Source organism: Mustela lutreola, chromosome 1, assembly GCF_030435805.1.
Source record: "Mustela lutreola isolate mMusLut2 chromosome 1, mMusLut2.pri, whole genome shotgun sequence".
NCBI classification, from domain to species: Eukaryota; Metazoa; Chordata; class Mammalia; order Carnivora; family Mustelidae; genus Mustela; species Mustela lutreola.
The window spans coordinates 262967600-262981604 of NC_081290.1; the positions used below are offsets into that span (position 1 = coordinate 262967600).

Here is a 14005-nt window from a genome sequence, read left to right on the forward strand (position 1 = left end):
CCCGGGACTCCAGGATCATGACCTGAGCCGAAGGCAGTCGTCCAACCAACTGAGCCACCTGAATTTTATAACTTCTTTGCCAAAGTTAGTATTAAAAAATGGTGTCTTTATTTTTATTTGCATGTCATGATACTTCCATCTTTTGTCTAGTTTTGAGAGAAAAGTACTGAACTACATGAGATGATTTTTAGGAAAAGTTCAAATGAGCAAATCATTAAAAATGATACGTATAGGGGTGTCTGGGTGGCTCAGTTGTTAAGTGTCTGCCTTTGACTTAGCTCATGATCCCAGGGTCCTGGGATTGAGCCCTGTATCGGGCTCTTTGCCAGCAGAGAGCCTGCTGCTTCTCCGACTCTCCCTGCTTGTATTCCCTCTCTTGCTGTCTCTCTCCGTCAAAGAAATAAATAGATAAAAGTCTTTAAAGAATGATATGTGCATACCCTAAACATATATTTTAAACTTGGGATACACATCTGTATATTTCTTTGATTTTTGACTCACGGCCTTTGAGAATATGGGTTTGCTGCTTGGAGTGGATTGTTATTTTTCTGGCGTAAACCACATCCCTACTGCACTGTTTATAAGGTCCAGTTTCAGGATAACATTTGAAGCAAGCTGAATGTGGAATCCTAGACTTTCATACTTTATTTTTTCTAATATTATGCATGTGTCTCACCTGCATCAAAGTTGACAGCAGTTTTTAAGTAACTCAGCTTTATTGTATGCTTTGGAAGCATTCAGCGTAGTTTGGATGGAACCAGTGGTTCCCTCTTGCATTCACTTTTTGTTATTTAGTAAAACGTGTTGTAATAATTACAAGCTCAACTGATTTAAACACCCTTAGGAGCAAAATTATTTGGTTGTGGGTGAACAGACATTTCCACAGGTGGGAGTAGAAAAAAGGTGTCAGGGTACTAGAATGTAGCCTGCCAGCCAAGAGCATTGGGGGTAGGTGATGGAGGGATTTGGGAACATTGCTTAACCTGAGAAGTCATTTAAATAGAAGCTGGTGTTCAGCAAATAGAAGCCTGTGTTTAGCAAACTTTCAGTTTTAATATTCTCTGAAACCAAGATCCACTTGTAATGGGGGGGGGGGTGTAGAAATTAATCTTAAGTCCTACTTATATCTTGTCTTCCCTCCTTTTCTTTTTTGAATAATTATTAATTATGGGCCTTGTGCTGTGTAAGGTGCAGTGAATAAAGAGATTAATGTTACACAGTTTCTCTTCTCAAGGGATTGAAATCCTAAGAGGGAGACACTGTATGGTGCCGTCACTTGGTTTTCTGCTCTAAGTACCAACCCAGTGATATGATTGTGGAGGACAGAGTGGGATTACTCCACTCAGTCTGTCAGTGAGAAAAAATTTCCAAGTCAGGCTTGATCTTCAAGAATAGATAGGAATCAAATAAATAAATAAAAATCTTAAAAAAAAAAAAAAAAAGGTGGGGGTTGCCTAGGTGTCTCAGTTGGTTGAGTGGGTGCCTTTAGCTTGGGTCGCGATCCTAGGGTCCTAGGATCAAGTCCCATATTGGGCTCTCTCCTCAGTGGAGAGCGTGTTTCTCCCTCTTTATCTGCCTGCTGCTCTGCCCACTGGTGTTCCCTCTCTCTCTGTCAAATAAATAAACAAAAATTTAAAAAAAAATGGATAGGAGTTAGCGTAGGCTTTCAGAGTAGGAGGGAATAGCATGCACACCTTTTACAAGGAAGAGCAATCTTCTGAGTGTCTGATGACCCATTCAGAATGGCCGTGTGTGTGTGTGTGTGTGTGTGTGTGTGTGTGTTCATTCCTTCACCAGTGAAACTCTCACCTAGTCTTCCCCCATGCTTTGTGATAGTGTTACTGCTTCTGAACAGCCACGTATCTATAAGCTGTAGAAATGGATGCATGTGAAGCAGTCTTGTATCCCATCTTCTCTGTCCTTCCTCACTCTCCCCAGAGATGTTAGTAATAAATTCAGGGAAAGTACAATAATGAGCACCATTTGTCGACCACTTACAGTACACCAGACATTTGCTTAGTGTTTTACATATTTTCTCATTTATTTTAATCTATATTGCCACCCTGTAAGGTAGGAATTAGGATCTCCATGTGGAGATCAAGAAACTGAACCTTCAAAAAGTTAAGGCAAATGTCAAAAGCTTTACCGTTGGAATTGATGAACGTAAATATGAAGCCATGTTTCGGCAGGTCAGAGAGATCATCTCTTAACCACTGTGCCAAGACACACAGTTGTGAGGACTCGCTCTAAAGCACAGGAGAAAGTTTGGGTACTTTTTTCCATAAGATTCTCCTAGACAATTATGTTTGAGTACCCAAAGGTAATTGAAAACTTGTGTTGAGGTGTAATTAAGTCACTGATAGTTATGTAACTCATATTAAATTTAAATTATATGAATTTTTCCTTGTTAGATTATAGTTCCCATAAGATAGCCACTCGATCAAAATGCAAAGAAAACTCCCAGCATCCCTCTACCCTCCTTCCACTACCCACCCCGCTTCTCTCTCATTAGAGTGTAGATGATTAGCACCCTGACCAGTACTGCAAATCCTGATCCGTCTAGTAAACGCCCTCCTGATCCAACGTCCAGTGTATAATCTGACTTAAATTACCTTTCTGGCTATAGCTGTCCTTATAGGCTTGGGGCCTGGCAATCTCCCTTTACCTCAGCCGCACTACCAGCCCTCCAACCCACAGCACTGCCGTCTCTGCCACAACCCCTGTCCGAGACACACAGACACATCCCCATTCTCTAGTATCATCAAACTCAAAATTCCTTTAACATACTTTTTTTTTTTTTTTTTTTCAATTGCTGTGCATTTGCTCTTGCTAGTCCGTTGCCCTTCCCACTCATCTGTTGCCATCCTGGACCTGCTTATCCCTCAGGTTCCAATATAAGTATCACCTTCTCTGTGAATTGCTCTCTTCCTCCTTCTCCTGAAGCAACTGTGTTTATCAATTTCCTTCCGACTTTCAAACATTCTGTTTATGTCTTTGGTAGAGCCCTTAACATTATTCATTTTTTATCTCTTTCTATGTTTCTCCTGCTCCTGAATGGGAGTTCCTAGATTAGGTCACATTAACCTTTACCCTGACTGTTCACCTGTAGTAGTTTATGATACTGAATTGTTACAGATAGTGAAACTAAGCGCTATTAAGTGCATCCTGTGTCTTAGGCACTGTGCTAGATGTTTGTATGTATTAAATCATTTAATCCTCCTTTCATCCTATGATACAGGGGCTGTTATTACCCCCATTTTACAAAGTAGGAAGTTAAAGTTAAATGAGGCAAAAAAAAAAAAAAAAAAAAACCGTGACCAGGATAACACAGCAAGTGAGTTGATGGAGTCAAGATTTGAACCTAGCGTGTCTGACTCTGGAGTTCATTCTTTATCCTGATAAGAACAATCAAATCGATTAAGTGCCCTGGGGAATTATCCACAACTAGGAGTTACGTTCTCTACTGAGACCAACCCTGAAAGGCTAAAAAGAAAGGATGTAAAATACCCCTTCACCAAATGAAGGAGTCAGGTCCCTTGGAAAGGGCTTCAGAATTCCTTGAAAAATCGTGTGTGATCACAAGAAGGGAGTGAAAGGACTCTGGTCTGGTCACTGGTGAAGTTAGGTTTCAGAGCACGCATTACCTGCACAGAATAGCCCGCACACATTGTTTTTGTAGATAGTGAATGAGAAAAAGCGAAAGACCAGTGTTGGGCAGAAGGATGTTGGAGATCATCAAATGTCAGAGCTCTCCTTTTATAAAGGAGAAGACCAAGGTTCAGATTAATTAATTAACTTGCCCAAGGGCACATAGCTAATAAATAATAGAGCTTGGACTAGAATCCCAATTTTCTGAGTCCCAGTTCAGTGCCCTTTTTACCACAGTGTGCCCTATATTTGAGTTGCTGTGTTCATGTTTCGAGAGAAAAATGCTAGACCAAGGCAGAAATGAGTCTTTGAAGGAAACAGCTTGATGCTTTTGGAGCTGGTCAGCTTTTGCCTAAGACCTACAGCTATTTTGGGCTCTCAGTTTGCTCAGAACTAAATGCTGCCAGCCACACAAATAAAAAGGCAAGTCTATTATTTAGGCCTCCTACGTCTGTGCATTCACTTATCTGCTTGCAAGGGCAAATTATCAGTTGATCTCTGCTGGGCATTTTGAGCATAGGATTATATTAGCCCTTGTCTTAGCCTTTGGACATCTGCTGGTTTGTCTCTATTAAAGTAAATGCACAAGCCTTGCTTTCAGGTTGCGAGAGGAGAGGGAAAAGAAAGAAATCTAAAACTGTCTGTACCACCGTTGATTTCTAATTCTGTTTCTTTCTGCTTCTTTCAGGGTGACGAGGAAGGACCCAGGTAAGATCACATTATTGCTGCTTGTCTGTTCTCAGAATTGAAGTAGAGTGACGTTTGTGGCCTTTTAATGCCCCATGAAATATGGACAACCAAAGAACAGCACAGAAAAGGGATCAGCATCTTGAGCCAGGGCTTTGAAAATCTTATTTTCTAAGATTCCCATCTCCCTCCCCATCTGTGCCATATCCTGCCTGTAACCTTCAGATAAAGGTGGACTGTAAAGTGTGTAATGACAGTAACTTCAGAATACCTTGTTAGGAAGAGTAGGCACTGTATTTGAATGGTAATTAGGCTATCAGGTGGACTGCCTAGATAAACTTTTGCATTGTTCTTTCTTGATTGGAATTGGATTGCTTTTTTTTAATGGGCTTTAGATCCAATACTCTTTGTTTCTGAGTATAACAACTTTGTGACTGACTGGAGACACTGATACTGTGAATCCTAGGTCATTGGTATTATGTTTCCTAACTTAGTTTAGGGGGAAAAAAGTTGCTCCTTTCTGCTTCTGTATCACCACATGAAATTTGGAAGTGTTTCATTATTGCCTCAGCCTTCCAGTAAACCTAGAGTTTGGTTTCCTTACCTTTGCTGTCACGCTGCTCAGTGAGAACAGGCTCTAGAACATGCTGCAGCTTTGCCATCCACACAGCCCAGGGGTATTTGTACAAGTACAAAGTAGAATAAAACATCCAGGCGGGTCCTGTGTCACATAGGGTCAAGGACTGTTCTCGTTGGAAGGTGTGGGAGAGTTCATTTAGGCCGCTGCTATGCAAGCTTTAGTTTTAACAGAAGTGCCCTCCCCCCACCTTTTTTTTTTTTTTTTTTTTTGTAAACGAGCTTTAAGTAGAACTCCAATATGCAAAGTTTTTCTCTGGCTATAGTTTGGGGCCAGATACATTGGTGAACCTTCTCCCTTCAATACAGTAAATTTTACTGAATTTATTCAATAAATTCTGCAGAATGGTGTTCTGCAGAAACCTAGGGTTCCAGAGAACTCAGTTTGAAAATCACTCATCTAGTTCAAATTTTTCATTGAAAGAAGGTACAGGAATTGTCCAAAGTTATCTTACTGGAACCAAAATTCAGTCCTCCTTTGGTTTTATTTATAAACCAACAAAGTTTCTTCTTTTTTTCTTCTCCATCCCCACATCCTCTGCCGGTTTCTTAGTGCCAAACATTATCCCACATCTGCATCTCCTGGTGCTTCTCTCCCTTGGGAACTGTGGTTCTCAGCCTAGATTTATCTCCTGTCTACTGTGGCTAAAGCCACAGGCACCCTGCATTAGAACCACAAACCCTCAGGAAATTTCTCCAAATTCACCTTCCAGCCATTCTCAGAACAGGCTCTCTCTGAGTTGCAGTTCATTTCTTTCCTCCCTCTCTCCTTCCTTCCACTCCCTCCCTTTCTTTTCTTATGACCTACTATGCATCAGGCACTGTGTTATTCACTGGGTATATAGTAATAACTAAGACAAACATTGTTCCTGTCCCTGTGGGAGAAACAAGCATATCACCAGGCCCTTATGCTGTGGGACAGGTGCTATGACTCAGGGAAGTTTAGGTTGCTTTAGGAAGGCTCCCAAGTCAGTCTTGGAGAATAAGGGAAGGCTTACCAGAAAGGTCATATATAAACAGGGATCTGAAAGATGAGAAGGCAGGCAAAGGAGGAGCAGGGCTAGTTCTGGGTCAAGAACAACTTGTGCAAAAGCTCTAGACGAGAGTTGAGGAAGAAAACAATCTAGAACCTTTAAGGATTTATAGGCCTTCTAAGGTGTTTAAGCTCTGTCTTGAGGCAATGGGAAAGCATGAAAGCATGGTAAACTGGAATTAACTGGAGTAGATCTGCATTTTAGAAGTCTCCCTTGCCTGCCTTAATTGGAAGTAGATCAACACCAGAGTGTGGGAGACTGGTTAAACTAAAGTAGTGATGATGGGAGTCTAAATCCACATCTTTTCTAGTTCTTGACCAGGTTTTTGTCGTTTTGCACAGATCTTTGGTTTCCAGAGACTCTAAATTATCTCCTTGGCACTCTCCTACTCTCTAAACTAGTTCTAGCTCCTTCAAATCCAGGCTTGGCAGAGCCCTAGACCTTCTTCTTCCCCAGAAAGAGCATTCAGACAAGACCAATGTAATGCAGACATCTTAGCAGATATTATGTGGCTTGGAGGAACCTGACTGGAATGAACACAGCCATTTGTCTTCATGGTTACATGTCAGAGTCACATTGAGTAGAAGAATACAGGGACCTTATGAAGAGATTAGCCTGCTTTAAAGATACTATTTAGAGTAAGATGCTGGTTTTAGAGTTTAATTGCAGATACCTTCATGTCATTTTGACAAGGCAGTTGTGAAGCATAGTTTCTTTACGAGCAACCAAGATGTCAAGCTGTCTCCTTTGAGCTAGGCTATCATGGATGTCAGCAGGGAATCTGTTGGACTGGGCGTTGATAGAACCCTCTTTTGGTACAATGAAAGACCCCTTTTTTGGTATAATGGGCCCTTCGGTACAATAAAGAACATGCTCTAATTTGATAGAAAGAAGAAAACGGAGTCAAATTTTCTTTCTAAACTTTAAATTTATATTTGTTGGTTCCATTCAGTTTGTGTTGAACTGCCATTTGGCTCAGTTAATTCCAATTAACACTTCAGGGCAGATTGCCTTTGATCTGAAATTCTCTCATTTATGTTATACGTTTTACCATTTCAATAAGCCAAACAGAGTTTTGTTCCAGGCTTCTTTATTGCTGACAGTACTGAATGAGAGTTTGATGTGTAAGGGAGATAGAAGGGAAGTGTGGGTGTGCCTGTGCAGAGGATGGAAGAGTGAATCTGGAGACTCTGTGTCCAGGTCTTACAGATTATTACACCCATGTCTCCCTTGCTGGCATTCTTTCCATTCAGCTGCTTGTCCCCCATCTGTCCGGAAGTCCAGGGAGCCTGGGTTCCAGCCACTCCACAAGAAGGAAGAAAAGAACAAAAGGAAATAAATCCCTGTGCTATGGAGGCATATTTCTCCAGAGCAGAACTGGTGTCCTCGCTTCCTGCCAGCCTCCCTGCCTTCTTTCCTCCTCTTGGTTCTGACTCCCCAACCATTTGACTGAAGCATCCCAACATTGTGCTATTCATCATGTCTGTTCCTGTCCCTGAATTTTATTGTGTAGTTGCCCTGCTAATTAATAACAATAATCAGAGCTATCATTTATTGCAGGTTTACTGTGTACAGTGTTTTCTATCTCTTCTCATTTAATCCTCATGTAAAGTTTATGAGATAGTCCTCATCCCACTTGTAAAATGAGGAAATTAATGCTCAGAAAGATGAACTTGCTCTAGATCCCAGAGCCAGTAAGTAGCAGAGCTAGGAGTTGAATTTCCTCTGGCTTCAGGGTTCATGCTCTCCACCACCGTTTGGACTATCTGCCTTTACCTGCCCTCATCTCCGGGCACATTTCTCTCCGCAATCCGGAAGGAAAGCCAGGAGGATTCACACATAACTCCTCAGAGAATCGCTTTGCTTTTATTCCTCTAACCTGCTAGGGCCTCTGTTTTCTGCAAGGGTACAGCTCCTCTCCTTAGCCTCTGTCACTATAAAGGGTTAGTTCTTCATCACACAGTGCTGTTTCAGGGTCAGCAGCAAAAGGAGTACCTTCAGACTCCCTGGGGAGTGGACAGCCAAGCCTTCCTTTGACCCTGCAGAATTCCCTGCCTGTTGCCCCTGTGTTTGGTGGTTTACTCTTCAAATCCATGCTACAGTTAAAATAGACGGTAGGGATTCTTGGAGGGCATGGATAAACAGAAATCCTCATGTGTAGAACATGGATATTAACCACCATGGAGTCATCTTTTAAGAGGCTGTCTTTGAAGCCCAGAGTGATTTTTTTTTTTTTCAAGCAAAAAAAAAAAAAAAAAAAGCAATTTACACTTTTGGCAGCAATTTTCTGTCTTCTCTGTGCTATTATGGGAGATCTTGTGTTCACTCCCTCACAGATTGGCTCCTCAACTCCTGCCGGAGCCTGCTGAGAAATAATACATATTCGAAGAGAGGGGGTGGTGTAGGATCTGCTGCCTCAGAGCTGTTTTGTAGTGGGAGGAAGTCAGAGAGGGAAGGACCCTGAAACTCTTGTGCTCAGAGGAAAAAGGAGCAAGATCAATATGAAATCTTGATTTGCTATTGAGATTTTCTGTGCCTTTTTTTTTTTTTTTTTTTTTTTAACTTAGAGGAAGATGTCTTTTTAATAGTAACAACCATATTTGGGACTTCTGTAGAATTTTTTTTATCTTCAGAGCTGGCTTTTATTCAGGCAGAAAGCTCCTGCTGAGATCAGTGTGAATCTGACCCATGCTGAGTCTGTGATCAAACAGGCCCTGAGTTCTGAAGGAGTAGGAGCTCAAGGAGAGTCAACAGACCTACCATCTATTCCTGGTCTGCCTGAGACTGACTGTGTGACCTTGGGCTAGTCATTCAACCTCATTGCCTCTTTGTAAGCTGTTTTTATTTCTCTGTGAACACTAGGCTTTCTTTCCCCTGCTTCCCACCCAGTTTTTTTGGCTAACATTGTATGAAGGAATAGTCTTAGATCACTTATGGAGTGGAAGGAATCTGCCTGTGATTCTGTAATTTAGTAGATTTTTTAAAAATCTTCCCAATTTTGTTTCTTTAAAAAATTTTCTTGGGGCTGTATACTAGGTACTCTCCTGCCCCCCACCAAATAATAACCATGTGTTCTTAGATACCATGTTTCTCTTCTTGAAAATTTAGTTTGGAAACATAAAAGGAACTAAGCCAATGATACACTTAGGTTTCTTTTGTTTTCTGATTGCATATTCCTGGTTTGGTTTTTGCATTGTCTTCATTTCAGAAGTCCTAGCTAGATGCCAAAGAACATGGCTCTGATACTTGTGGCGTGGAATGGAAATGTCAGGGCTATTTATTATACAGAAGTGAGATTCCAGCATCTAAGTTGGCCTTCAGCATACAGAATCTCCGGATCACATTTCCCTGTTTCCAAACCTGGGCTGACTTTGTTTACCCCTGCTAATGTCAGTTGTTTATCCTCTTCTCATCTAGACAAGGGCTAAGACTATGTTATGCATTTTGTCACCTATCTACAATAAAAGCAAGCATCCTTTGCTAAAGTAATTGCTTTTCAGAAATTTATCTATGATAGTCACTTTATTTTATTTTGTGCATTTTGATGTATAACCAGAGAATCCGTTTACAGCTGGAAAATTCTGCCAAGGTGCCTCTAGTTTGTGTCCACCTGTCTCACACTAGAGATGCTAGCTAGGAGCAGCCTGTTCTCCAACATCTGCCTGCCTTCTCTGGCTTTATAATGCTAAAAAGGAAAGGAGAAGAGAAGGCCCAGTAGAAGGGGCGTGAATATCATTTTGCAAGCCCTAATAGGTGCTCAATATGTTAACTAGAGTTGCAGAGAGGTTATATATGCAGGAGGTGGCACAGCAAATAAGTGGTAGAATGCGTGTTCAAACTCACATCTCTGACTCAGTCATGTGGCCTCTTAGTTGGGAGAGTGCTCTGGAATGAGTACTTCGGAGGTGGAGTAGGGTACAACGTCCTGGTGTGGTGGACCCTGAAGAGCAGGGAGGAGGAGGCTTTTCCGGTTGGAAGCAGTAGGAAGGGCACGCAAGCAGAGGGACCAGCAAGCCTAAATGCTCAGAGGAAGAACACCTGTGCTGTGTGGGGAATGGTGAGCCCCTGCGTGCTTGTGCTATGGCAGGAGAGGAGACTGAAAGATGGTTGAGTCCACCTTGAGGAGGGTCTCACGTGCTATGCTGAGGTGCCAGAAGGTTTGTACTACCCCTTTGTCCTTTGTTCAGAAGAAGCAGACAGAATCCTCAATCTTACTGGTCTATTGCGTAGTTACATCTTGTGATTGTTGTGGGTGAATTGTCTGCTTTCTTTGTGCCTCAGTTTCCCCACCAAAATAGCACATCCTGTTACACTTAACGGACAAATATGCTGTGAAGCATTGAAAGTGTTCTCCTTTGGGGTTCCTTTTTTTATATGGAAAAACAAGCAACTGAGTTAAAGCAGCTGAAGAGGGAAACTGTTTGTTTGATTTGTATCTTATACCCCTATTTTGACAGCTCCTGCCTCCCTCAAATTTAAAATCAGGTTTGGCAAGTAGTTATCTAGTTCCTTCCAAATTAATAGAGAAAAGGAATCCTAAAGCCTCGACATTTTCCAAATAGATTTAAGACCAAAGGTATTTTTTAAAAGCTAGTTTAAGAATTAAATCAATGTTACTTTTGTCCCGGAATTAGATCTGGTGCTGAAGAGTCTGGCTGGAGCTGAGTTCTCTCCTTCCTTGTTTGTCTCCGTAGCCATTCTGGACTGGCTAAAGTCCTAAATTCCTAAACAGAATCAGTTTTAGGTAGTCCTAAAACTCCAGTCTGTGTTTTAAGAATAACTAAATTTGATGTCATTGCTTATGCCGCCTCAACTGTGGCAGCCACAGTGAAATTGTTGTCAGTGGTATCTTTGTCATTTTAGGAGAAACCTGCTGGTCTCTAGCATCTTCGCACTTCCTCCCAGTGAGTGGCAGGCAAGAGGTCAATAATTGCATTTTCCAAACAGCTTCCAAGGGTCCTTGCCTTTTTTTGTAGCTCCATGTGGCTGAACTGCTTTCGCCTCTATACCCAGAAACCCAGAGCAGGCATCTGTAACAGATGCTGGGAGCAGAAACTGGTGTGTTTCTGTATTTTGGCTTGTTTGTTTTCTCTTTTAAAGATGATGTGAAGTTTAGAGTCAACTAGTGTAGGTTTCTTTAAAACTAGAACTCCAGGAAGGTAGCTTCAAAACATTGAGAGATATGACTGAAGGCTGAGATAAAACTTGGGTAGCCTACATGGTGAGATCTTTGCCAAGGACCAGTATTCATGTATGTGCCTGTGCTTGTTTGGACCTAAGACCTAACTATGAGTGGTTGTCCATTCATAAAAGAAATACTTTCTTATCCACAGGCACGGGTTTCAGGAAAGAAAAGCACTTTCTTATATAAATGCCTCATCCTCCACACCCCCAGCACCACTACCAATTGCTCCCCGTAGGTTGCAGTGTGGTTGTAAAACGGAAAAGCATTTTGTATCCTTGGTGAGTACATGTCTCCTTCCCCTCTGGTTCCATCAATTCTATTTAAAGGAAAGTGAGATTGAGCACGAGGAACACAGCCCAGAGAAGGAGGAGCTGTGAGAGTTGTGGTGAAGGTCGGGAGAGAAACATCTGTCAGCTGTCCCTGGCTGCTCAGCACTTCTTGGTCTAGAAGCAATGGGGCCACATGCTGTGGCACCCTGGACCGCAGGGGCTGCCCCTCAGACTGGGACCACTGACAGCTGACCATGCTGCTGGCTTTGCCCTGACCTTACGGTGGCTCAGATGCGGTGGTGCTGCCTGCTTATAGGAACTAGACCTACATGGAGTCCTCAGAGCTTGAAAACCACTACATGAGCTATAGTGATTCTATTCTTTTTACAGATAGGAAATTCACATTACAGGAGGTTATATGATTAAGCCATGGTCACACAGTCAGAAAGTGAGTTCACCAGGATTAGAACTCAGATCTCTCAGGCTTAAAATTCTGTGCTTTCAACCATTGCACTATACTGCTTTTCTCAGGAGATACAAGATTCGTATTTTCCAACATCTTGGCTAGGAGTAAGTGACAAGCCAACAGGGATGTGGCATTTTTATCAGGAATTCTTTTCATTTTCCTTGTTGAATGGCAAAAAAACAGTTTGCTTGAACCAGAAGTTGAGATGGAGCTTGCCAGGAAAATGCCGGAGGTGGAACGAACCAGAACTTCTCTCCCCAGACAGGTAAACATGAGTTTACTCTCTGGCTTTTGTGGAGCCAGTAGCTGCCATCGCCTCTTCTAAAAGAGCCACTGTTCACCCAGTGGCAGGTGCAGGCCAACTGTTGTCATGGCAACGGCAGGAGAGGCAAGCATGTTTAATTCCAGAACTGATAATTAACTAGGGGGTGGGGTGGGGGCAGGGAGAGAAATGGGGGGGATAATTGTTTCAGGAGGAAAAAGTTAGCAATTACTGGCAAGCTGCATAGTTGAAAAGGCCAGGCACAGATGCTCCAGCCCAGCGTGGCCCCTAGAATTCAGCACTCACCCGCTCTGGTTGGGCATTCTTGATAAACTGAAAAGAAGGGTCAAGTCCCCAGCCAACTAAGACTCTTAAAGGAACCAGATGAGGAAAGAAGAATGTTACGCCGAAGTGCAGGAGAGTCAGAGGAATGACTGCCCTAAATGGTGTCACCCAGCCAGGAGCAATCCGGAAGTGCCATCTGAGCTCTGCGGGAAGAGTTCATGCCGGGGAGAAAGCAAGCCTGTTTGGAGCTTCTGCTTCTGTGGATGGAGTGAGGGAGACTGGCTTATTAGAGAGGGAGAAGGACTACTTGTAGAGACGGAGCGCTTGTTGAGGCCCTTGACTGTTGTGGCTGATACTCTGTAAGCCCTCAGACACTCTAATACTGGAAGTAAGCTAGGGACGCCTGGGTGGCTCAGTCAGTTAAGCATCTGCCTTCAGGTCAGGTCATGATCCCAGGGTCCTGGCATCGAGTCCCATGTCGGGCTCCCTGCTCAGCGAGGAGCCTGTTTCTCTCTCTGCCTGCTGTTGCCCTTGCTTGTGCTCTCTCTCCCTCTCCCCTGACAGATAAATAAATAAATCTTTAAAAAAAAAAAGAAAGTAAGCTAAGTGTTCCACATGGATTATCCACCTCATTTAATCCTTACAGCAGCCTAATACGAAGGTATTTATTATTCTCATATCTGACTTTGATATATTAGTACCTTGTTCAAGGTCAAAGAGCTAATGAGTCACTGTACTGAATCCTATTGTCCTATGGATTTCTGTTTATAAAATAAAACCTGTATTACTCTATAGGGAAGTCATGATCCCAATCTAGAATAAAATCAGACTTAAGTAGATATAAACAATTTACAGATTCTATTTATTCATTTGACAGCACAAGCAGAGGGAGCGGCAGGCAGAGGGAGAGGGAGAAGCAGGCTTCCTACTGAACAGAGAGCCCAGCCTGGAGCTCGATCCCAGGACCCTGGGATCATGACCTGAACCCAAAGGCAGATGCTTATCCGACTGAGCCACCCAGGTGTACCGGAAATAGTTTTCAACAAAGTCCTCAAAGAGGTTATATCCTAGAGTCTCAAGTAAGGACTGAGAAATGTTAAGTTGGTGTGTAATCTAAAAACACATTTTAAAGAAACTTACTGTTTTCCCTCTTAAAACCAATTATAGGAAATAAAACTTGCCTGGTCCTTCTGGCTGGAAGGAAAATATGCATAAGGTAGAATAAAAGAGAAGTATAGGCTGATAATCACTACTTAAAACTATGAGTTTCCCCTCAATTTTCCAGAGGTTTAACAAACTCTAGTAAGCTGATGTTGCCTTTGCAAGTGAAACAATTAATATCAAAATTTGGGAGTTCGATTGACACAATAATTATGCTGGAAAATGTAATTTTGTCTGCATAATAGAGGTGGGATTATTTCAAGGAGATCTCATTAATGTGCTGTTCATCAACAAAGAGCAGTGTAACCTTTCTCTTATTAGATTAATACAGGGTCATGATGCAAAAGGCTGTTGGAATAATTCTCAGTCTTT

At 42.3% G+C, this 14005-nt stretch overlaps 1 protein-coding gene across 2 annotated transcripts in view; it reads left to right on the plus strand.

Moving 5' to 3' along the window:
- Positions 1–14005, plus strand: part of TRIM44 (tripartite motif containing 44) — a 104679-nt gene that overhangs the window by 52738 nt on the left and 37936 nt on the right. For both annotated transcript variants that reach the window (XM_059139883.1, XM_059139892.1), the window contains one exon: positions 4337–4356. In XM_059139883.1, the coding sequence (XP_058995866.1) occupies positions 4337–4356 (20 nt within the window). The remainder of the gene's footprint in view (positions 1–4336; positions 4357–14005) is intronic.